The sequence below is a fragment of the Camelus ferus genome, chromosome 10 (assembly GCF_009834535.1).
Source record: "Camelus ferus isolate YT-003-E chromosome 10, BCGSAC_Cfer_1.0, whole genome shotgun sequence".
In the NCBI taxonomy this organism is placed as follows: domain Eukaryota; kingdom Metazoa; phylum Chordata; class Mammalia; order Artiodactyla; family Camelidae; genus Camelus; species Camelus ferus.
In genome coordinates, this window is record NC_045705.1 from 45,406,850 (window position 1) to 45,430,276 (window position 23,427).

Genomic DNA, 23,427 nt, shown 5'->3' on the forward strand with positions numbered 1-23,427 from the left:
GTGTTGGTTAATGGTTTTGGGGCTCTTGCTGCAGACTGCCTGGGTTCTAGTCTTAGCTTCTACCCATTTATTAGCTGACTTTGGCCAAGTGACTGAACATCCGTGTGCCTCAGTTTCTTCATCTATAAAGTAGGAGTAAGAGCAGCACCTTCTGAGGAATGTGATGAGGATTCAGTGGGTTAATGTACATGAAGTGCTTCGAGCAGCCCCTGCACCAGGTGCTCTCAGTAAGTGTTTGCTGGTTGTGGTCCTGGCTCTGCGTGTGGCTGGTGGTTGACCTATGGCAAGACACTTTCTCTCCCTGGGCCTCAGCTTCCCCATCTGACAAACTAGACTGGGTGCCCCTCAGGGCCTGTCAGTGGTTCTAGAAGCCTGGGCAGGACTGAGTATGGTGTTCTGTTGGTCAGGGCCCCTGTGACTGTGTGGGCATGGTGGGGAGGTCCCTCCTGGCCACGTTAGGGAAGAGAAGAGCTGAATGGGACAGAAGCTCCCTCCTCATGTGAACAGGAATGGGCAGAGCCAGCCTTTGGCTCCAGTTCCAGTGGCTGCCTGGTGGCTGGCCTCCAGCAGCTCCAAGGATGAGTCACTGATGGGTTCTTGGGCTCCTGCAGCACCAGCCCCAGGGCACACGGTGGTTGCAGAGCTGAATGGTGGGGTGTGGGTGCTAGGAGAGGGATCATAGTGTTTCCACATGCCCCAGGTCTTTGCCTCCGTGCCTTACCCAGGTGCCCTGCCTTCTGTTGCATCTTCCTTCCATATGATACAGCCTTTGAGGAGCCATCAGCCAGGATCAGGCACAAAAGCTGCCCCATCACCCACAAGCAGCTGGTTAGGGTTCAAGGACAAAGGAACTCCCTCCCTCCCTCCCAGACTCTCGCCATCTCCCTGACCTTGCTGCCGTGACCCTTTCCTGAGAAGCCGTTGGGCAAAGTGGAAAGATCACTTGATGTCAAGAAGGCCTGGGTTTGCATCTCAGGTCTGCATGTACCTGGCCAAGCCACTTGACCTTGCTCAGCCCAGTTTCTATGCCTGGAAAACCCCCTTCAACCTGTGCAGGAGGCAAGCCTGGGGCTCTGTCACTGTCAGCAAGCTGCCTCTGAGTCAGGGCTTCGTGCGTGGCAGAGCTGCTACCTCGCTGTGAACTGTTGGAAAACCAGCCCTTGATACAAGCAGCCGCCTCTCACTGGCAAAATGGGGTTGATGATGCTAATGTCTACCTCACAGGGCTGCCGAGGGAGCAAAGGAACTGCGTGTGCACGAGCACTCTGGGAGCGGCACAGAGCCTGCCCAGTGAGCTGGCATTCTCCCAGAACAAGACAGCGAGTGGAAGGGGAGGAGGGCAGGGCAAGGAGAAGGGCTGGTGTGGTCTCTAGGAAGGACCAAGGGGCCCCGGACCTGGGTGGTCCCTGTGGGCAGGCACTGGCTGTTCACTGCTGTGTCCACCAAACCTTGCCTGGCGCTTGGCAAATTATGTAATTGGTGCTCAGTCAATGTGTGTTGGACTCACACCTGAATGAGCAGAGACTGAAATCAGCCCGGTTCTCTACCCTCCAATTTCCACCACCTTATCACAGACCTCTGCTCCCCACCCCAGAAATCAGGGGTCCTTAACCTGAGGTTCATGGAGCCCCTCCAAAATTACATGCAGAATATACTCTGTGTGTGAAAATGTTATCTTCTGGAGTGAAGAAATGTTAGATTTTTACCTGGAAAAGCTCTTAAGTAAGCCCTGCTCTGAAAGGTAGGCATTAACTGGGTGCTCAGTGAGTACCCATCAGTTGGATTCATGCAGCCCCCCGGGGCTGCTGGCTACCCTGTAGATTTAAAAACAAAAAACAGCCTCCACCTTTGTCTCAGAGGGGTGCGCACAGGGCCCCGCCAGCCTGCAGTTTTTATTCCACCCCCATAAGGTGCCAGGCAGTTAACCTGCCGTCTTTCATATGCAAAAGTGATCTTCAGGCATCATCAGGGGCCTGTCTTCTGAGTGGCTGCTCTCCTGCTGGGTGGGCCTCGCTGAGCCTTGCGCTGGATCTCAGTCTCTTAACCCCCACTCCCCACCACGTGCATTTGGATGTGACAGGTGGGAGTCGGGGCCCTGAACCCGGGAATACTAGCCGGATCTCATAATATCTGAATTCAGATGTCGGTGACCTCTTTTTAAAAATATTTTTTCTCACTGCAAATAAATATAACATGTATGTGTATGCATACACATATATATTTATCTATGTACATACGTTCCTATTTTACTTGTTGGAGGAAATTTAGAATACATAAACAATGGGGAAAAATTCATTCTACTCTCACCCTTTCCAGAAAACTGTCATTACCGCCTGGCTTCTGTTCTTCCCATTTACCATGCAGGACATTTATTGAGCACTTACTGTGTGCCTGGTGTTCCCTGTGTGGCACACTCCACAAGGGCCACTCACGTTAACATCTCATCCCCCACCTTTTTATATGCACGTTTATACTTTCTTAATTTTTAAGGCCAGGGAGATCAGACTGTTTTGTAACCTTGCCTTTCACTCCATACCATGGAAATTTCTTTCCCTGTTATTAAATATTCATCTACAGAGTCATTTCTAACGGCAGTGTGATGACATTTTATTGCAGGCAGATTCCATGCTTCTCAGGCTGGGGTGCGTGTACCCCTGAGGGCAAAGCCACGGGATAAATGTAGAACATTTTCCTGAAGCATAAATTTGATTCGAAGTTGTGGGAGGGGGGAAAAGAAAACATTATTTTAAGATCGAAACAAGTACAGACAGACCATAGAGTAGAAGAAAGAGCACTTACCAATTTTAAAACAAAGCAGTGAAGTCCAAGATCATGTGACTTACTGTTTTCCCCCAAAGACCCATGTTCCCTATGCTCTGAGGACAGCAGAAACATCTGAGAAGCACTGAGTTCTCGTTCAAGTCCCTCTTCTTACAGGTAAGGAAACTGAGACCCAGGGAGGAGAAGAGATTGCCCACAGTCCACAGCGTGTGTGTTACAAGCCAAGCCAGATGGCCCCTGGGCTATACCCCTCCCACCCGTCCACACTTGCCATCACACATCGACTGCTTTTTCTGAGGGTGTGGGTGGAGAACTTGCCACTTGAGTAATCAACCCTCTGCTTATCAATAGTGGAAACACTTGGCTTCCTATGTGATCCGTCCTTTAACAGCAGCTTTTCCTTTTTCACCTTGCTGGCCAGGATCTGAGGTGTCTGCTCATGTGATTAGTAACTGTAGCCTCCGTTGGCAAAGGTAGATGCCCTTAGACTGCACCAGCAATTAGATCTTTTCATGTAATGCTCTGTACGGTAAACATGTGTCCACTGATCTGTTTCACCCAGCTGACTTGAACCTTTTGTAGACAGGAGTTATGTGTTATTATTATAATCTGACATTTCTTGAGCACCTATAGATGCTAGGTGCCACACCGAATGCTTCATCTGTAGTATCTACTGTCTTCATCACAGCTTTCCAATGAACGTATTTTTATCCTCATTTATCACTTACCACTTATCATCATGCATTCCTTTAGGAAATGTCTGTCATAGAATTATATGCCAGGACTGGTGCTGGATGCTGTGGACAATCATGATGAACAAAACCGATATGCTCCTGCCCTCATGGAACTTACAGAGGACGGGGGAGATGATATGCAACAGAGAATTTTTACAAACTGTTGTGAGTGTGACATAGCTCAGCATCCACCCAAGTGCTCCGGTTTGAACCCACCTTGACCACTTATTAGCTAGATGACCTTGAGCAAGTCTCTTAAGCTTTCTGTATCTCATCTTCCTCTTCTATAAAATGAGGATAATAGTGTCAGCTTCATCGGGGTACCACGAAAAAATGAATAGATGAGCATGTGCAAAGCACTCAAAGCCGGGCTGTGCACACTCCAGGTGTGTTGTTTCTGCTGGTCGTATCAAGGAGAGGCGTGGGTTGCGAGGTGTGTATGATAGGGGTGGACCTCCTTCAGGAGACAAATGGTCAAGTTGTACAAGATGAATAGGAGTTAACTTGGCAAAATGTGTCAAGAGCAAGGGAGGGGAGCAGGAGGTTGGAGGGATTTCCTGGCAGAGGAGACAGACTGTGGGCTCACCTGAAGAACTGCCAAGGAGTGTGACTGGAGCACAGCACATGGGGAGCCTTACAGGGTCAGGTCTGGGAAGGAGAAGCCTGGGATGGAAATACTGGTATCTCCAGGACCCGGCTCTCTGCCCCACACTATTGATCCAGGTAACGGGAGATGCTCAGTAAATACTTGTCACGAGAGCAGGCAAGCATGCAGACCACTATGTTGGCCTCACGTGGCCTTGGTTGTGGGTGTTCCAGAAAAGGAGTCCGCTATCCCATACACACAGTGATATGTGCACTACCCCTTCCCCACCGTCAAGCTGTACACATCCATTTTGCTGGTCCCTCTCTTCTTGGCAATAAACTGAACCATGTGGCTTTGGGGAGATCCAACATCTGGGACTCACAGGTGGTGCTGCTGGAATCCCTCCATTCTACCAGCGCCTCAGATCTAAGCCAGCGGTGTTCAGACTTGTTTAGTAGTGGAACCTTGTGTTGAGATCATCTTAGAGGAAACCCAGTACGTGGAACGGTAGCAAACAGCTTCCACAGTCAAGGCCCAGGCACAGGGACTCAGCACTTGGTCACAGCTGGTGCACCTGAGGAAGCACTGGGGCTCCGTAGTAAAGCACGGTTAGAAAACCAAGGGATGAACCCAATTCTATTTTCGAGCTACGGAAATTGAGGTCCAGAGAGGAGGAGGTGACTCTCCCAAGGTCGTACAGACTCAGAACTGGATCCCAGACATTTGCTTTCAATTCTGCTAAGAGATTTTCCTCCGCATCATCCTGACCGTCCCCCATCCCCCCAGCCCAGTGTGGGGTCTTGGGGTGAGGGAGGGGCACAAGGTTGTGACCTTGTCCAGCCTCCTGTCCCAGTCGGCACAGCACAAGAGACAAAAACTCGGAGGGCACACGTGGGAGGGCTGTTCAGGGTCACGGCTTGGTTATGCTGCGTCTTTTTTTTTCTCTCTCTCTCTCTTTTAATTGAGTTTGAGGTGGTTGGTTTTTGTTTCCTTAAGAAATAGGAAAGAATGAAGCTGTGTAAACACCCCAATGTTAACTCCCTGAAAAACCTCCTGCCATTTTAACTCTGTTACTGGAGAAATAAAAGAGAAATAATTTGTCCACCCACACTTCGCTCTTTCTGACGAAGGTAGGTGAATATTGCCTTGCTAATCGAGGGTGACTGCTGGGAGTGGAGCCACGCTGACTGATCCCAGATTGAGAGGAAGCCACGCCACCGCAGAAGGAGCGGCCCGCCCGGGTCGGTCGGGCCCGGGTCACCGGCTGCGTGTCCGCCTTCCGCAGGTCTCCCCCAGCCGGTAGGGATGGAGGCGCTGGACCAGGCCGAGGGGCCCACGGCCTCGCAGAGAGAGATGCCACCGCCCCCACTTCCTTCACCGCCCTCAGAGCCAGCTCAGAAGCCGCCACCTCGAGGCACCAGGAGCCACTCCCTCAGTGTCAGGAGCAGCCTGTGCCTGTTGGCTGCCTCCCAGTTCTTGGTAAGGACATCACAGGCCTCGCAGGGCCTGGAGAGAGGGCGGGTTGAGGGACAGCCTCCACTTCCTCCCCAAGATGGCCGTCCGGGGGCACAGGGGTGGGGGTGATGGGCCTTCTCGGTGTCCCTCAGTGACTCCCAGCCCTCGGGCTGGTGTGAGGAGAAGACTGGAATTTTGAGCCGCAGCTTGGATAGCAAAGCCGCTCACACTCTGACCTCAGAATCAGGAACATAGCTGGCCCCTATCTCCTGGTCCTGCAAGGGTCCTTCTGAGGACTCCCTGTCTATCTTTCATATGGGTACCTGGAAGGTGAGGGGGGTCTCCTCTGGGAAGGGCTTTTTCTTGGCTCCATGAGCCAGCCTTTCTCCAGGGAGGGTCGTGGGGCCGTCTCCGGGCACATGGTTCCTGGGCCCTTCCCTCAGCTGCACAATCTGGACCCTGGGGGCCAGGCTGAGGCTGAAGGTGAGCTTGTGGGGGGAACATGGGGATGAGGAGCCCAGGCTCCGAACTCAGTGCACTGCCCCCACCCCCAACCCGCCCCAGCTCGCCTGCGGGATGCTCTGGCTCAGCGGCTACGGCACCATCTGGTCACAGAATACCACAGACCTGGTTTCCTCTGGGCTCACCCTCCTGGAGCAGCTGCGACCCTCGGTGAGTAAGCTCAAGGAGCCCCAGGGTAGGAGGGAGTGCTTGGGGGCCTCCAGTCTCACCAACACCTGCATGGGGCTTCTTTGTGTTCACAAGATACTTCCAGGCCCCCGAAGTGCTTCTCCCTGTCCTCCACCCAGACCAAGTCCAGAGTTTTCAGAGCCTTGATTTTGTCCCTGTTGAAACAGATGAGAACTCTGCCCACCCCTCTCATCAGTCACGCTGACCTGTTTGTCTGGTGTTCCCCAGGCCTGGCTGGGCATTAGGACTTGGGACATCCCCAGTCTGCTGCTGGTCTCTCTGGCTGTAGTCCTTGTCACCACCCTGGTAAGGCTCTTCTTGATCGGCCTCGGTGCTCCCCTCCTCTGACCCTGATTCCCAGTCCCCAGCTGCTCCCATTTGACGTACAGACTAGATGTTCTGGGTAGGGCTGAGGATAGGGTACCTGTCTCTTTTCACCAGTGTGCCCAGCCTGCGAGGAGAGACACTTTCTTTCTCAAAATTGGTTTGCAGTATTCTCAGCTGGAGAGAGGGGCTGAGGCAGGGAGAAGACCAAAGTAGGAACCCTCTACCCCACCGAGAAGGCTTCAGTCCACAAGAAACTGAGGGTTGGGAGGGAGGGGGCCGGGAGGACATGGTGGGGGTTGGAGCCTCCCGTCTAGGTGAGGGGCAGTGCCATGCAGACAGCTCCCAGGAGAGCAAGGCTGCTCCAGACAACATGAGGGGCATGGGGTCCAGTCCCGTGGGCACCCCATCACCCTGGGGGCTGCCGGCATGGTCCTAGGTCCATGATGCCATATGCCTCCAACTAGGTGTGGCACCTCCTGAGGGCTCCCCCAGAGCCACCCACCCCACTGCCCCCCGAGGACAGGCGCCAGTCGGTGAGCCGTCAGCCTTCCTTCACCTACTCGGAGTGGATGGAGGAGAAGGTCGAGGATGACTTCCTGGACCTGGACCCTGTCCCTGAGACGCCTGTGTTTGACTGCGTGATGGACATCAAGCCTGAGGCTGACCCCGCCTCACTGACCGTCAAGTCCATGGGTCTGCAGGAGAGGTGGGAGGGGTGGAGGAGGGGTGGGTTTTGTGGACCCTGGAGCTCTCAGCTCCTGATCAGAAGGACAGATGCCTGACTCTGACTCCCAGTGTCCAGGACAGAGCTGCCCTCATTGCCCAGCCAGTGTAGACACATGCTTTTTGGGTCTGATCATGTAAATCAGAATGCCCCAAGGTGCATGCTAAGAAATATTGTTTCTGCACATGAGCACATAGGCGTACACGGGTGTACACGTGTGCACACTCGAGCATACACCCCTCTGGTTTGGGTAGGTTTCTTTCCTGCAGGACTTGTCAGGGCCTTTAACATGCTTGTGTTCATTGTAGATCAACAAGGGTTGTAAGTGGCATTCCTCAAAGTCATCTGACCACAGAACCCTACTTGTATAGTGTTTCATAGTATCCCGCAGAGCACGCACTGGGAGGTGTCGACACCCCCTTTCCAGAGCCTGACTTGGTAAGCTACATCATCACATGAGTTGCCCACGCGATGTCATGTAAGGAGCACTAGACAAGGAGTCAGAAAACCTAGGCTTTTGCTTCAGTTCTGCCACCCGCTCCCAGTGCGAGCTTGGGCAGTTTTTGTCTCCTCTGTGGGACTCAGTTTCCCTTCTGTATAATGAGGGCTTTCCTGTTCTGGCCGTTAGACACTGAGCACAGTAGAGTTCGCTCAGTTTGCTCGTCCCTGCTGCCACTGTGCTGCCCCTGGGACCCCGCCTTCCCCTGGCTTCTCCTGGATGAGACGTCCTTGCAGACTGCCAGGCCCCAGGCTGGGATACAGAGAGTTGAGCCCTACTTCTCTGCTCTAGGCTCTACTGTCTCTGAGCTTCCCTGGGCCATGGCTAGGGACTGCCTGCAGCAATGGCAGGAGAGTGCAGGGAAGGGCTCTGTTGAGGTTGCCTTGCATGGAGCCTTTGGCCCTGGGCACTCAGTTTGCTGCTCCACCGCAGGCAGTAGGAGGCAGGAGACAGGCCTAAGCCTCCCAGCTGAGACTCGTGCCCCATGTGTCAGGAGTGATGCCGCCCCCACTCCTCTTCCTGGAGCCCACCTGGTTCCCACCCTCGTGTCTCCCTCCCTCATATTCCTGCTCCGAGGCCCCTCATTCATGGCCCTCCTGCCTCTGTAACTCACTCCCCCTTTCACGGTCCTTCCAGGAGGGGCTCCAACGTCTCCCTGACCCTGGATATGTGCACGCCAGGCTGCAATGAGGAGGGCTTCGGCTATCTCATGTCCCCACGCGAGGAGTCGGCCCGTGAGTACCTGCTCAGCGCCTCCCGCGTCCTCCAGGCCGAGGAGCTTCATGAGAAGGCCCTGGACCCCTTCCTGCTGCAGGCAGAATTCTTTGTGAGTCTCCCTGAGCTGCTACCCCACAGGGAAGCAGCCCTTTCTGCTCACATCAACCCCCTACTAGCAAGGCAGTGGAGCAGGGGACCCCAAACTCAGCGTCTGAGGGAGGAACATGATTTCGTTCTCAGCTCTCCCACTGTCTTGGGCAAGCTGCTTCCCCTCTGGGCCTCAGTTTCTCATCTGGAAATGGGAATAAAAAAAATAGGGATGTGGCAAGGATTCAAGAGATGCAGAACATGTGCAAAGCGCCCATCGGGTGATTGGTGTTTGCAACACTCCCAAGTCTTTATCGTCCAGGACTGTGTTCTGAAAGCCATAGAAAGCCTCTTCTGACTCTCCCATTTGCCTACCCTCCCCCTGCCCGACATCACCAAACATTGTTAGTCTTCCTTTGAAGTCTCTCCAATTCTGCGGCTCCAGCATAAGGTGGTCCTGATCACCTCCCCTCTAGACTTCTGCCACAGCCTCCGGCTGCCTCCTGTTGGGCTTTGAGGGCCCCAATAAATGACACCCCTGTTTTACCTGCCTGAGCAATCAACCAGTTAAGAGCTAAGGCATGGAAGATCACAATAGCACCTGCGTTTCTTTTTGATTAAGGCTGGGTTTAATGTGAGGATTACCTACGTAGCAGTAGTGAGCTTTCAACCACCGGAATGAACAAACTTTCCACTCACCCGGGGGTGCTGACACATCACTGGCCCCACCCCATCCGGGTGCCCTCTAACTCTTTCTTGGTAGAGGGGCCAGGAGAGAAGGAGGAAGGAAGGGGCTGTGGCCCAAATGCCAAGTTCCTCCATCAAACACACTCATCACGTAACTTGCCCACCTCTGTGGGCAGGAATGGGCGGGAGACTGCAAGCACTGGGGGAGCGTCCCTCCAGGGAGAAGCCAGAGGGATGGGGAGCCCGTGTGCCCGCCTCACAGCCCCCCTTGCCCCAAGCCGCTCTGCTCCCTACCTGGACTAGACGGCTCACCCCTCTGGGAAGCCCTCCATCACCCTTGGACCCACCGCTCCAAATTTTCCAGAACACTGCTCAGCCTGCCTTACCTGAGTTGAGCTAGCCAGAGCCTCCTTTTTCAGCCGTGTGTCCTCATCCCTGCAGGGACCATTCACTGCAAACTGGGCCCGCCCACCCCCCATAATCCCCGACCCTGGAGGCCTCTAGGAAGCCTTCCTTGACCATCCAGTCTCAGCTACCTCTGTGAGTTCCCACGGCCACACCTCCCCTGGAGGAAGGGGCCTGCATCCTCTTAGCATCTCCTGTTCAGTACATCAATATCGATTTTGTCCAGAGAGAAAGAACGCAGCCCCCCACACCCACTCCATGGACGCTTCTGCACATGCTTTTTCTTCTTTTGATTCTCCCAACACCCTAGATGGAGCGTATTATGATCCTTGTTGTACATAGTGCATACTTAGTGTGTCCAAAAACAGTGAACACTGTAAAACCACATATAGTCAGGTGCTACAGCATGGGGACAGAGGGAGGGGAGGTGGAGAGAAGACAGGCGCGGGAGTCGTCCCAGAAGACCTAGGGGAGGGGCCAAAGTCTAGAAAGGATTTGGGGAGATGAAGAAGGGTGATACGAGTGCTCCCCACAAGTGGAATGCCGTGAGCTCAGACCTGGAGGCTAGACGGAGAAGGACAGTTTGGCCATGGGGAAAAGACCGGCACAACCGGAGGGAGGGTCTCTTGAGAGCAGCTGGCAGTAAAGAAAGGCCAGATTCAAGAAGACCTCCCATTCCAGACTGAGAAGTTCAGACTTGGAGCTTTTGACATGGAGAGTGACTGGGAGGTGCAAATACAACCCTGAGAGCCCAGGAGGAGGCTCCTTTCCTACTGGAGAATCAGGGAAGGCTTCTTGGAGGAAGTTGCATTTACAATGGACAGAACACAAGATGATGAGGACGGGGTGGATATCACCACCGAGTGAGCAACACAACCCAAGGTCCTGGGGTGGGGACGCCTAGGGTAGGAGCACGGATCAGTGCAGCTGCTCGGTGTGGCTACAGCACAGGGAGTGCAGAAGGAGGCAGTGACTGGCCAGGTCACTTTTTCTCCTGTTTTCCTTTGCTCATCAACCATTTACTGAATGTCTACCATGCGCCAGGCTGGCTCTCAGTAAACAGTGATAATAACATCTGTTATGCACTCAGCATACACCAGGACTATTCTAGATGCTTTGTATGTGCACTCACTCAGTAGTGAATGTTTGTTGAGTGCATGCACTCAAGCCAGCCCACAGCTTCTCACACCCCCGTGTCCTCCTCCTGCAGGAAATCCCCATGAACTTTGTGGATCCGAAGGAGTATGACATCCCTGGGCTGGTGCGGAAGAACCGCTACAAAACCATTCTTCCCAGTGAGTACTCGCCACCCCAGGGAATGGGGGTGGGCACACCCTTACCTGGGTGCCCCTTCACCCTGAGGAAGGCCTTAACCCCAGGTCTGGGCCTCTGGAGTCATGAGGAGAAGGGATGGAGAGTGCGGGTGCCCAGTGAAGGGAAACACCCCCGTTAGAGGGCAGAGGACACTTCATTCCTTCACATAGCACTCTCCAGACCCTTGCCCCGGCCAGGCCTTGTACTGAGTTCTGTGGAAACCCAGAAAGAAGAAGTGGTGATGACAGCGGCTGCTGTCAGTGCATGGTGACTGAAAAGGGTTTTGCATCCTTTGTCCCTGCAGAGTGGGCAGATTTTAAAGAGAGGAAATTAAGGCTCAGGGAGGTTAAGTGACTCATTCTGTCACACAGCTAAGATGTTCAAAACTGAGTTTCAAACCCGGCCTCTGTGACCCCAGAGTTGGGCTCTTTTGTCTACCTTGAGATCAGTTTGGCCAGATTGTGAGTCCTCTAACAGGCAGAGCCACCCCACGGGGGAATGAACTGCCTGTCAAGATAGTAAGCTCCCCATCAATGAACATATTCAAGCAAGACTGCATGAGCAGTCCTCTGGAAGGTCTGATAGGGATTTTTCCCCTTTGGGTGTGGTTAGACCAGGTGACCTGATATTCCTCTTTCAGCCCAGAGGGTGTCATTTTCAGGTAACTTTCATCAAGCCCCTATCTGCCTGTCACCCCTGCCAAGTTCTGGCCCCAGGCCCCAGCGCTAACCTGCGAAGTGGTTTGTTGAAAGCAAATCCCCGCAAACCTACTCCACTCAGTTTATGGAGTAACGAGGCTTTGAAAAAGCAGTTTTGCCATCAGCATCTCCAACAACATGTAAGATGTCATGACTTATTTTTAACTTTAAAAATATCGACTTGTGGTTGCCATGGTTACACAGTGTCTAGGTAGTTCCAGTTAAACAAAGCACCATTTAAGGCCAGGATGCAATATTCAGGGCTGTTCACCTCTTCCCTCCTCTTGCCGCCTTCCACCCACCTAGTCCCACCTGGAGGGAAGGGCTCCAGTACCCCGCAACATAGAGCTTTGCTGTCCCCTCAGAATGGCCACTGGGGGAGTGTAGGAGCCAGGCCATCATTCCATCTGGTCCCCACTGGATTCCTGAAAGAAATCCAGCCTCCAACCATGCCCTGAGCCTTCAGGCTCCTGAGTCCAACAGACAGTCTTCTCTGTGGCCAGCAGCCATTGACACTGTGCCCTCAAGAGACCAGGTTGGGGTGGGTGGCAGAGCCCCCCTTAGATCCATGACACCCCGAGGTTTGCTTTCTCATTCATTCGGCACATGTTTCCTGAGCCTGTGACCAGGGCCAGGGAATTCAGACATGACTGAGACACAGACTCTGAGCACAGGGAGCTCACAGTCTAGTGGGGGAGACAGATCTGTGGACAGTCCCAGTACAGAGTGACCAGTCACCCAGCAGGCAGCTTTGAGGAGAAAATGACGGCGGGCAATTTCTGTTCATTTTGCCACTGAGTCCCAAGTGCCAAAATAGTGCCTAACACATGACAGACATTCTGCATCGAGACGGGTGAATGAATGAATGAAAAGATGAATGAATGAGTGAAAAAATGAATGAATGAATATCCCTCAAATGTAGCACCTCCCTCTCCATCCTCCCTGCCAAATGCCCTTTTGGGGATTGGCTTCCCGTGTTGCACAGTTCCAGGGGTGCCATTTACGTGGACTGCGTTGCCATGATGCCCCCTGGAGTTGTGCAGGGCAGGGCGGCCCTCTGACCCCTGATACTTCTTCCTTGGATCATTGCAGTAATCTCCTAACTGGCTTCCTGACTCCCACATTCTCTCCTCTTGTCCATCTTCTACCATTGTCACCAAAATGAAGCACCACAGAAAAGTAACTGAGTCATTCTCCTCTTTAAAAACTGTCACTGTTACCTTGCAGTCCTCAGGTTGATGTCCAGTCTTATAAGCATGGTTTACAAGACCCTTTGTCAGCTGGTTCCTCTCCAGCCTCATCTCTCCCCAACCCCCACCTTGCCCTGTACACTTGAGTCAGACAGAGCCATGCTTTCTACTCCTCCTCCTACTGGTCCTTCAGACCCAGACCAGGTGCCCCCTTCTTCCATCCAAGCCAAGTCCCGTCTGTTCCCTCTGCCCTAGTGCTCACAGGCCACCCACTGCTTGACCTGGGGACAGGACCAGGCCTTGCTGATCTGGGATCCCCTCTGTCAGGCACAGTGTTCAGCTCAGAGTCTGTGCTCAGTAGGGTCAATAGAACCATCGCCATCAAAGGCCCTGGCACCTGGCCAGGGGGGATGGTGCCTACCTCTGGCTCCTCATCTGGGCAGGCAGCACAAGAGAGGAGGTGGTCCCTGCAGCTTCTCTCTCCCGCTGGTCACACAGAGCCCCCCTCCTGTTTACCCTCGCTCTTCCTTACTCCTGACACTCCTCCACACCCCTCTCCACAAAGCTGCCCACCCCCTCCACCCCCATCCCCAGATCACCTGCCAAAACCTCGGGCACTGGGGCTGGGGCGTGAAAGGGCTGGAGAGGGGAGGCTTGTGCCTGTCGCCTCCCATTTCACCTGCCAGGTCTGGGATCCTTCTTTTGACCTGTTGACTTGGAGTAAGACTTGCAACGATGGCGATAATAACAGCAGTGACGGGCTGTGTAGCGTTCACTGTGGGTTGGACTGCGCTGCTGGTCCAAGGACTCACTGACATTCACTCTTGCACGTTTTCAAGATGAGTGAGTTTGTGATGGGAGGAGTGCTCCCAGTTGACCTAGAAGGCACAGGGGGACTAGTAAATGGCTGCACTGACACTGCCAGGACTTGAACCCAGCCTTGCTGGTCGATGGTGGAGGCTCCTGACTGCTCCCTCACACTGCCTTTGAGAGCCCCATATGGGGCACGCTGGGAGTACCTTTCGTCCAGCCCTCCCTACACAGGAGAGAACCCGAGGTCTAGAGAAGGCAGAGGACAGCGAGTGGGAGACAAAGCTAGAGCAGAGCCCTGGGCCCCAGCATCCGGCCCAGTCCAGCCTCCCGTCTCAGTCCCAGCCTCTGCAGGCTGACAGAGGACTCAGTCCCCGGAGGCTCTGGCTGGAACAAGACAGATCCTACTCCAGAGGGAAGAGCAGGACGTTAGGGGTCTCTGCTTCTTTGGGATTCGACATGTTAATAGACTGGGGACGGGGGAACCCTTTGTGCACCTGTCGGTCTGCTCTGATACCCTACAGTCTCATCTCCGATGTGGAAGCCTTTCTTTATTCTTTCATTGTAATGTGTTCTCTCAGCTTCCTGCCCAAATCTTAGTTATAAAGTGCTTCCTAGTTTACATAGCACTTCCATGTCTGTTTCCTCACTTATCTTCCCAATAGTTCTAGGAAGTAGGCATCTTTACCCCCATATTACAGATAGGAAAACTGAGGCTTAGAAAGGCCATGTGCTGTACAAGCTTACACATCACATTGAGGACAGTGTATTCTCAAATGCTTGCTGACCCTGCCGTCCAGGATGTATACGCTAGGGAACCTCTTATTGACTTAGCTTTCTCCTCTCTCGAACATGAGGCACAGCGAGGACAGGGCAGCTTAAGGGCACAGGCAAGGGAAGGCATTGATGCTACAGAGGTAGAGACTCAGGGCCCCTCTCTGTACCCTCCTCTTCATCCTGGGCCCTCATCTGCTTGAGTGGGCCACGGAGATGGGTCAGTGGTTTGCTCCTGGGTGAAGGAAGAAGGAATCTGAAGAGTCCCAGAAGAAATGTGGGTAGCCTGAAATGGGCCAAAGTGGGCCCTGCATCCGAGGAACTGCACATGTCAACTCCCAGCCTCGCCTGTCTCCCCCGCCCCAGACCCTCACAGCAGAGTGTGTCTGACCTCACCGGGCCCCGACGACCCTCTGAGTGCCTACATCAACGCTAACTACATCCGGGTATGTAGCCCCATCCTGGTGGCCTCTTCCTGAAAGGGAGGCCCCAGCCAACGGGATCCAGCCTCTAGACTGGTCCCTGAGCCGGTGCGGCTCCTGGCAGCCCCTGGGAAGAGTCTGAGTGTGGGGACTGGGCCCGGGGACACAGCATGTGACCCTCACGGCCTGGACTTGGCTGGCCACAGGGCTATGGTGGGGAAGAGAAGGCGTACATCGCCACTCAGGGACCCATCGTCAGCACGGTCGGCGACTTCTGGCGCATGGTGTGGCAGGAACACACGCCTATCATTGTCATGATCACCAACATCGAAGAGATGAACGAGGTAGGTGCCCCTATGTCCTACCAAGTGTTTGCTGCTTTGTGCCCAACGCTAAGCGTCTTGTTTCCATGTTAATCCTTACAGCAGTCTTGTGAGGTTGGTATGTTCACCTCACTGCCTGCCAAGGTGAAGAAATGTGAGTCTCAGTGAGGTTAAGTCAGCTGCTCAGGGCTACACAGATAGTCAGAGGCAGAGCCTGGCACTGGCTTCTCCACCTCCAGGGCCCATGATCTTAAACAAAATGTTCTGCTGCCACCCAGCCTGCCAGGCTGATGCTGGCTACTTCTGTACCCATCATGGCCCATTTAGTTGAACCCCCATAAAAGACCTTCAAAATGGGTATTACTTCCATTTTCCAGGTGGGGAAACTGAGACTCAAAAAAGAGAAGTAATGTACAGGTTATGAAGCTGAGATTTGAACAATCTAACTGCAAACCTACTGCCCCTTTATCTCTCTCCCCCCTGGCCCGGGAGGGGCATTGGGGAGAGTATGGTTGGGGCACTGGGTGTGTATCGCAGCCTGATCTGGGCCCCTGCAGAAGTGCACCGAGTATTGGCCAGAGGAACGGGTGGTGTATGACGGCGTCGAGATCACTGTGCGGAAAGTTATCCACACTGAGGATTACCGGCTCCGACTCATCGCCCTCAGGGTGAGGCCTGGGGCTGGGCTGGGCTGGGCTGGGAAGAAGGGGGACTCCACAGCTTAAAGGGTCCAATAGCTGAAATCAAGGCATGGGTAACTCCCAGGATTTGCTGATAAGCGGGGATGCGGGAGGGAGGGGTGAATGGACTTGGGGACCAGAGGCGGAACCAAACCCTCTGTTGCATTTCATGTTGTTGGGGGCTCTCTCTGTCTACACTGCCATTCATAATACCTCCCAGCTCTGCTTCAAATGCACCCAAGTCCAGGACTGTCTAGATTAGGGGGCTTCAGCAGCCTCCTGAACTGTCTGTATAACGGAGCTTTGAGATCCTGCCTAGAAACATCCCTTCACCTGGGATGCTGGGCTTTGTCCTGTAGTACCGAATCTTTCCACCAGAGGGCAGGCACTCCCTGCTGCATTTGGGTTGCACAGGGAGATAGATAGTGGTTACAGAAAAAAAAAAAAAAGAAAGAAAAAGAAGGCATACAAAATATGAGCAATATAAAACAGCCCAGAAGAGTAGGGGGAGGTATCCTCCCACCCTGAAGATTTTTCTCCCAGGCTTAGAATAAAGGAGATTGTTCCTTTGGAGTCAGGAGAATTAGTAGGTTCTGTTTTTGAGAAATGTGATGACCCATGTTTGAGGAAAGTGGAGCCACTATAGTAACTCCAAAGGCTGGAAGAGGTGAGCTGGGCACCAGGAAGCTGACATCCTATCCAGAAACAGCCTAGGAGGTCCACTGTTGCTGGCAGCCACAGGGTCTGGATAGGATATCAAGGGCCTGAGACTTGTTCCTCTGAACCGCCCTCTCCCACTGCAAAAGGTGCCGGATGGGGTGTCAGGGAGAACTCAGCCCCTGCAGGGCAGTGTCCACCTAAGTAGCTCCAAGATACAGGCTTGCTGGAGGGCAGAAAGGGTGAGGAGGTGCCGGGCAGAGTCATGGTAGCTGTCACGGCCAGGTAACCCAGGGGCCCAAGGAACCAGCTTCCTATTTCCCCCAAAAGAGAAGCTGGGGTGAGGTGGGGGCTGCCTCATCTTCTCAATGCAGTGGTACTGGTTAGGGAAGAACCGGGACAGCTTAGGGTTTGGGGGTATTTACTTCTGTCCATAAACCTTTACAAGTAGCCTGTCCTGAGCCTGGTTCTGAGTTGGGTACTGGGAACACAGAGCTGTCGAAAGCCTGGACTCTCTCCTCAAGGAGGACCTATAAAAATGATAAGTACTGAGCTAGAAGTAGGTAAGAACACAGAAGAAGGATACTCTGCCAAATAGGGTGCTCAGGGAGGGCTTCCTGGAAGGAATAGTACTGAATGGGGTTCTGAAGGATGAGTAGGAGTTCACCAGGGGGCAAACAAGTCGGGGAAGCATTCCAGGCAGAGAGAAAGTAAAAGTAAGGGCATGAAAGATAGACTAGCTCTGTGCGTGTGTATGTGGAAGGGGCGGGGGAAGCAGAAGTTTGGAGTGCGGGAACATCCAGTACAAGTTCGCAGGAGGTGGGCCTGGAGGGGTACACCCTGTACTGTGTGTCTTATTTGCCAGGCTGAAGACTAGGGAGGGTAGGGTTTTTTCTGAGAGCAATGAGAGCCGTCAAAGTATTCTGCGCAGGAGAGCAGCATGTGCTGTAGACAGACCGTTTTGACCCGTGTGGAGATGGGGCAGTCAGGGAGGAGGAAGGAGGGTCTCACACAGTCCAGAGGTGATAAAGGCCAAAGTGGAGGTGGTGGTGGTGGAGAAGGGATCATGGAGGGGGTGAGGGTGGGTAGGAAAGTGTACTGAGATGAGAGGAAGTCCCAGGGCTCTGGGCTATGTGACCGGGGGTGACTGGGCTGTTTGTTAAGGGGTCACCAAGAGACAGCAGTGAATTGGAGAAGGGACTTCTCGCCTCTCTTGGATGGTCCTGGAGTTGCTGGGACAGAACTGGTGTGAAGACCAGTGCTGATGCTGCTGACCAGCCCCCACTGCCAAACTGGCTCTGGGCCTCTGTCTGGTGCTGCTGGGCGACATGGTGTAGGTGGCAGAGGCCTGGGGTCCAACTCCCTGTGTCCTCCCTCCTGTGTGGTTCCTCCTCCCACCTCCATCTCTGGGCTGGTTTGTGGGCTCCAAGCGTTCACATGTATCTGGGTTGGGCCTCTGTCTCCTGGACAGAGTGGGACGGAAGAGCGAGGCCTGAAGCATTACTGGTTCACGTCCTGGCCTGACCAGAAGACCCCAGACAGGGCCCCCCCACTCCTGCACCTGGTGCGGGAGGTGGAGGAGGCAGCCCAGCAGGAGGGGCCCCGCTGCGCCCCCATCGTTGTGCACTGCAGGTGGGTCCTCCCAGACACCCACTAGGGCCGGGCAGCCTCCCCCCGCTCCTGGGCTGTCCTGCCCTTCACCCACCCGTGCCCTCGGCCCTCAGTGCAGGGATTGGGAGGACTGGCTGCTTCATTGCCACCAGCATCTGCTGCCAGCAGCTGCGGCACGAGGGCGTGGTGGACATCCTGAAGACCACGTGCCAGCTCCGTCAGGACAGGTCAGCCAGTGGGCAGGGGTGGGGCACGTGGGGCAGCAGAGAGAGACGCTGTGTGCGTGGGGTGAGGGGCAGGACACACCGCGTGGGCCTGACTGGCGGACGGGAAGTAGGGAGGACAGATGGGTAGAGGAGCTCCATCCAGTTGGTGGCTGGATGAAGAGGGGAGAGAAACAGCTGATGGATGATGAAAGAGCAGGGGCTGAGACTTGTGGGATATGTCACCTGTGTCCCCGCTGTCTATGCCAGAGCTGGGAGGGACAGGAAGGGGCAGAGGGGCGTGGCTGGCCAGGCTTGGTCTCTAAGCTGCACAAAGGCTCCGCCCCCGGTGTGCCTCACAGATGACTGGCACTCTGTGGGTTTGGGGCGCCTCCGCAGCCATCCGCCTACGACCCTATCTCCACTGTGCGTCTCTGCCGCGCAGGGGCGGCATGATCCAGACGTGTGAGCAGTACCAGTTTGTGCACCACGTCATGAGCCTCTACGAGAAGCAGCTGTCCTGCCAGTCCCCAGAGTGACCAAACCCTCCTCCCCTGAGGTCCTCTGGGTACCACCCAGCCTGAGTCTGGGCCCTTATCCCGGCCACACCCACGGCCCCGCCTCGGCCCGGCCTGCTCCCTGTCCCTGCCTCTCCTGCTTCCTTCTCTTCAGTCTGCTCCCCCTCCTCCCCCTCCTCAGCCTTGGCCTGGCCCCTGCCCCCCAACATAGCTCTTCCTACTGTACATATTGGGGAGTGGGGCAGGATGGGGGAGGGATGTGCCAGGCCAGGCCTGGGGCCCCAGGGCCTGACCCACACTCTGCAACCTGGGGCCTCAGTTTTTAACAACGGTTCCATTGCTACTTGATCCACAATGTTTCTGTGCCGCACTCCATGTGTCCTGCTGCAGCGTGTTCCGTCTGTCCATCCATCTCTGCTATCTGTACCGGACACTGTGTCTCCTCGGCCCAGGAGAGGGGTAATGAGCTCTACCCCCTAAGTAGCCCAGGCAGAGGTGCCTGCCTTGGGCCCCCACCCTCACTCCTCCCAACAGGCAGATTGCACTTTGCCCCTAGTTATTGGGACCAGGATGGGCAGGGGCCCCTGAGGACCTGGAGGTCAGGCGTGGGGGGTTCCTGAGGGGTTTGCAAAGAGATCTCACTGGGGAGAGGTCTGTGGGTCGGGGTGGAGGGGAGGAGGACCACGGCCAAGGTAGCCTTTGAGTATCAGATGCCCTCAGGAGGCAGTGACCAGCCTGTGAGGCAGCCAGGAAGGAAGGGGATGGATGGGGGCAGTGAACCCAGAGGACCTGGAGCCTGGTGGGAGAGAGGGAGCTCCGAGGGTAGAGTGGGGACTCGGCCCCAGGTCTGTGTGAAACATTTTCCTGTGTCGCCATGGGAAATCCCTCCCAGAAGTCACCCCGTGTAGCTCTGTGTGTGTTCCGGGTCCATGCGTGTACTGAGAGCCCGTCAGCAGGGCGTGCATGACTCTTTGGCAACATGTGTTATCTTGGAGCCACGTGTTTTTATTGCTGACTTTAAATATTTATTCCACGGCAGACAGAGACATTTGGTGTCTTTTTATAATTTGCTCGTGGTCATTGAATAGAGCAATAAATGGAGCATTTTGAGCAAAACTAGCCTCCTGGGTCCATGTGATTGCCTCCCCCTCCACTCCTTTCCTCACTGTACCCTCCTCCTGGTGCCCCTCCTCCTAGAACAGGTTCACACATGAGTGCCGCACCCCCCACCCCAGATCCCTGGCGCCCCCTTGTGGAGATTAGGAGTATGAAGTGAATCCAGATTTTGAACAGCCAAAGTCCATTGGATGGGATTCTCACACACTCTCACCCTCCCACCCAGCCAGGAGTCAGGGGCCATGGGAAGCTTCAAGGACAGGTGTTGGTGGCTTCTAGAGAAGGAAAAGTGACTGGCAGGCCATCTCTCTGACATATGGGCCAAAGAGGCCAAGGCTGGGGCAAGGAGACATTCAGATCACACCCAGGCCCCTCCCTGTTGGCCAGCGCAGTTATCCTCTGTTAGCCTTGTGGGTCCCAACAGCTGCTGCAGCCCAGCAATTTCCCTTGTTAAGTCCTGGGCTGAAAGTAGCCCCACCCAAGGAGCCCGGGAATCTGCCCCTAGGCAAAGATCCTGAGCCTCCCAGACACTCCTGCTCTATTCTTACCCCAGCCCCCAGGGATGCAGCAAAAGTAGCTCTCCTGCCTTTGCTGACAGGTGTGGGTCACTCCTGGGCAGGGATACTCACCAACCAGCAAGTCCTTACAAGGTAGCAGAGCCTTGAGTGGGCTGTTCGAGGGTCTGGGCATGAAGATATACTACAGACAATGAGGAAAGAACAGGGAGTGGCTTGGGTAGCTGGGATAGAGGTCCAGAGAAGGGGTCCTGCTCTCCACCCACCCTCCAACAGGAGGATGGGCCCTTCTACCCTTCTGCCCACATTAGGGTGTTGGGCTGTAGGAGGGGGAGGAGAGCTAACATGTCCCTGTCCTCTCCCAGGGTGGCCCATGAGGCCACTCAGGCTGTGCAGGTACCACATGTAGAGCATGACATGAATGGTGCCCCCTGGATTTGTGCAAAATGACAGACCCACCAGACTCTTCCCGGCTCACCTGCTCCCAGTCCTTGGAAAACACAGATCCGTTGCTTTGCTCCCCAAGCCCTGTTGGACAGACACACACACACTCTACCCTGAGCCCTTCAGCTCAGAGAGGTCCCACCTGGCAGCACAAAGAGCCAAAACCTCTGCACAACAGAACAGGAAAAATACCCCAGGACCACCACCCTCAGCCTCCCACCTGCCCGGTCCACCCTGTTTCTTCCAGCCCCTGCCCCAGCCTCAGCCCCCCATCCCTCAAAGCCATGTGCCGACCAGCCAGGGCAGCTGCAGACCCTGAGTAAGGGATCGCCCCCAGGAACCATTTAAGGAGCCAGTGACTCTTGGTGGCTCCACTGCTGGGGCAAAGGAGGAAGGAGACTGGCCAGTCTACAGCCCAGGCACCAGCTACACCTCCAGAGTGGTGGACACAGCGTTCGGGGGTTAAGAGAGACTGGTCATGCAGAGGTAAGGCTTCTCTCTTCCCTCAAGAAAGGGGCATAGCCTGCTACCTTCTGAGCCCAGAGAGGGACAGCAGGAGCTGGGACAGGGGACTGGTCTCAGAACTCAAGAGGGAAAAGTAGACCAGGCAGACGTATATTGTAGAGGAGGGAGTAAAGCTTAGCCCCAACTTCCTGGCTGGGAAGAAGGCTTTGAGGTACCCTGGAAGGTAGTGAACTTGGAGTCAAGAAGTTAGAACTCTAGTCTGAGTGACCTTGGACAGGTTATTTCTCTCAGTCATCACTTTCTCTTAAAATAGAGGTTTAAAAACTTGCCACTTTGGTTAAATAAAAGGTGGCATGTACATCCATGCATCAGAATACTGTGTAGCTGTTAACAAGAATGAGAAAATTTTATGAACTGAGACAGAAAGATCTCCAAGATGTGTCAAGTGAAAGGGGGGTGCCTTCTGTGTAAACAAGGGGAAAAAGACAAAAACATACTCATATTTGCATGAAGGAGCTCCAGAAGGAGCCTAAAGACCACAAATGGTTACCTGCTGGGGAGGGTTGGGTGATGGAGGGCCTAGGAGTGGGAGGGAGCCTCTTCACAGAGATGTTAATTACTGTTTTTTTTTTTAATTTTGTGATTGAATTACTGATTCAAAAAAAAAAGTATAAGAAATCAAAACTGAGCCTGTCTTTACCATGTCACAAACAAAAGCAGAGCTGTAGAAATGTGCTGTCATATATCTTAGCATTCCCCCGATGCCAGGGGTCCCTAGGGCCCTGCAAGAAGATCTGGAGTTTCCCTTCAAGGCTCGCTCCAGTTTGACTTAGTCAGGAAGTTCCTTTTCAGGTTTGACTTCATTCCCTCCTGATGGAACATCCAGCACCACCCTACTAATTCCATGTAGCTATCAATAGGGATCCTCAATTCCCTCTGGGCCTTCCTGGGTTCAGGGGTAAGTCTAAACCCTACTCCTCCCCCTCCAAGGACTTGGAATGGTTTGGGGTTAATAAATGGGGGACAGGCCCATTGGACTTCTAGCCAACCAAGAAAAGGGAGGCACCAAGGGAAGAGAAGAGAGGCCGGAGAGAATAGGCTTGCTGCCCGACCTCTCTTCACCTCTCCTGTGCACAGCCATCTTCACTTGTGTCCACCTGTCCTGTCCCTCCTCCACCCCAACACACACACACACATGTAAGAGCATTTCTGAGTCTCCCCCCTGCTCCCTTCCTTGTTCTTCATGGACTCATCCTCTCCCTGGTCCTCCCAGGTGAGTGCCCATGCCTGCTGTCACCATGACGACCATTCACCACAAGCAGATGCTGCGGAACACATGTCCATGGAGTTCTCCAGCTCCACCACCCAAGTGCAGACCTTCTCCCAGACAATCAAGATCATGAGAGGCAAGTAGAGTGGAGGAGGGGTCAGGAATCAGGTAAAGGCAGCCTGTCTTCCTCCACTCTTTATACCTATTGAGCCCCTCAGGAGCCCAGGATACCACCAGCAACCCTTCCCAACCTGTGCTTCTAATCTGTGCTTCAGTAAAGCTTAGCCAGCTGGATGCTCATTCACTGATCTGATCTCCAGGGAAACAGCTTAGGAAAAATCGATTGCATGGTGTGTGTGAGTGATTAATGACCTCTTAATTGCTTGGGGAGATCAGAGCCATAGGCAAATGCCCAAATCTCCAATGGTAGAATTTCAGGCATGGAGGAAGTTGGGAGATAGCAACCTTATCTACTTCTGTATCTACCTCTGAGTAATAATGCTGGCCCTGCTCCACTTAAGAAAAAGGAGACTTGGAGCTGCCAGTGGAGAGAAGATGAACACATGAACAAGTGACTTGAGCCTCCAGGCTCTCAGCCTTTGGGGACCAGACTTAGGGGAGGGCAGATCCAAGGGAAAGCTGAGAAATGGTCTCAGAGCAGAACAGATTGTTTTGATCATGTCTCTAGAGGAAAGAGATTAAAAGATGGCCAGGGACCAGGACAT

The 23,427-nt window shown here is 54.1% G+C and overlaps 1 protein-coding gene across 6 annotated transcripts in view; it reads left to right on the plus strand.

Annotated features, from left to right (window-relative positions):
- PTPN5 (protein tyrosine phosphatase non-receptor type 5) overlaps positions 1–22,828 on the plus strand; it is a 59,999-nt gene extending 37,171 nt beyond the window's left edge. For 3 of the 6 annotated variants that reach the window (XM_032488880.1, XM_014568051.2, XM_032488879.1), the window contains exons 3-14: positions 5,387–5,580; positions 6,121–6,228; positions 6,475–6,552; positions 7,038–7,279; positions 8,433–8,622; positions 10,903–10,987; positions 14,845–14,924; positions 15,107–15,244; positions 15,781–15,891; positions 18,032–18,192; positions 18,285–18,398; positions 18,820–20,008. In XM_032488880.1, the coding sequence (XP_032344771.1) occupies positions 5,387–5,580; positions 6,121–6,228; positions 6,475–6,552; positions 7,038–7,279; positions 8,433–8,622; positions 10,903–10,987; positions 14,845–14,924; positions 15,107–15,244; positions 15,781–15,891; positions 18,032–18,192; positions 18,285–18,398; positions 18,820–18,913 (1,595 nt within the window). In that variant the 3' untranslated portion in view covers positions 18,914–20,008. Of the gene's footprint in view, positions 1–2,858; positions 2,938–5,386; positions 5,581–6,120; positions 6,229–6,474; positions 6,553–7,037; positions 7,280–8,432; positions 8,623–10,902; positions 10,988–14,844; positions 14,925–15,106; positions 15,245–15,780; positions 15,892–18,031; positions 18,193–18,284; positions 18,399–18,773; positions 20,009–22,705 lie in introns of those variants that run through there. The other 3 variants (XM_032488883.1, XM_032488884.1, XM_032488882.1) reach the window with 3 other exon arrangements.
- The last annotated feature ends 599 nt before the right edge of the window (positions 22,829–23,427 follow it).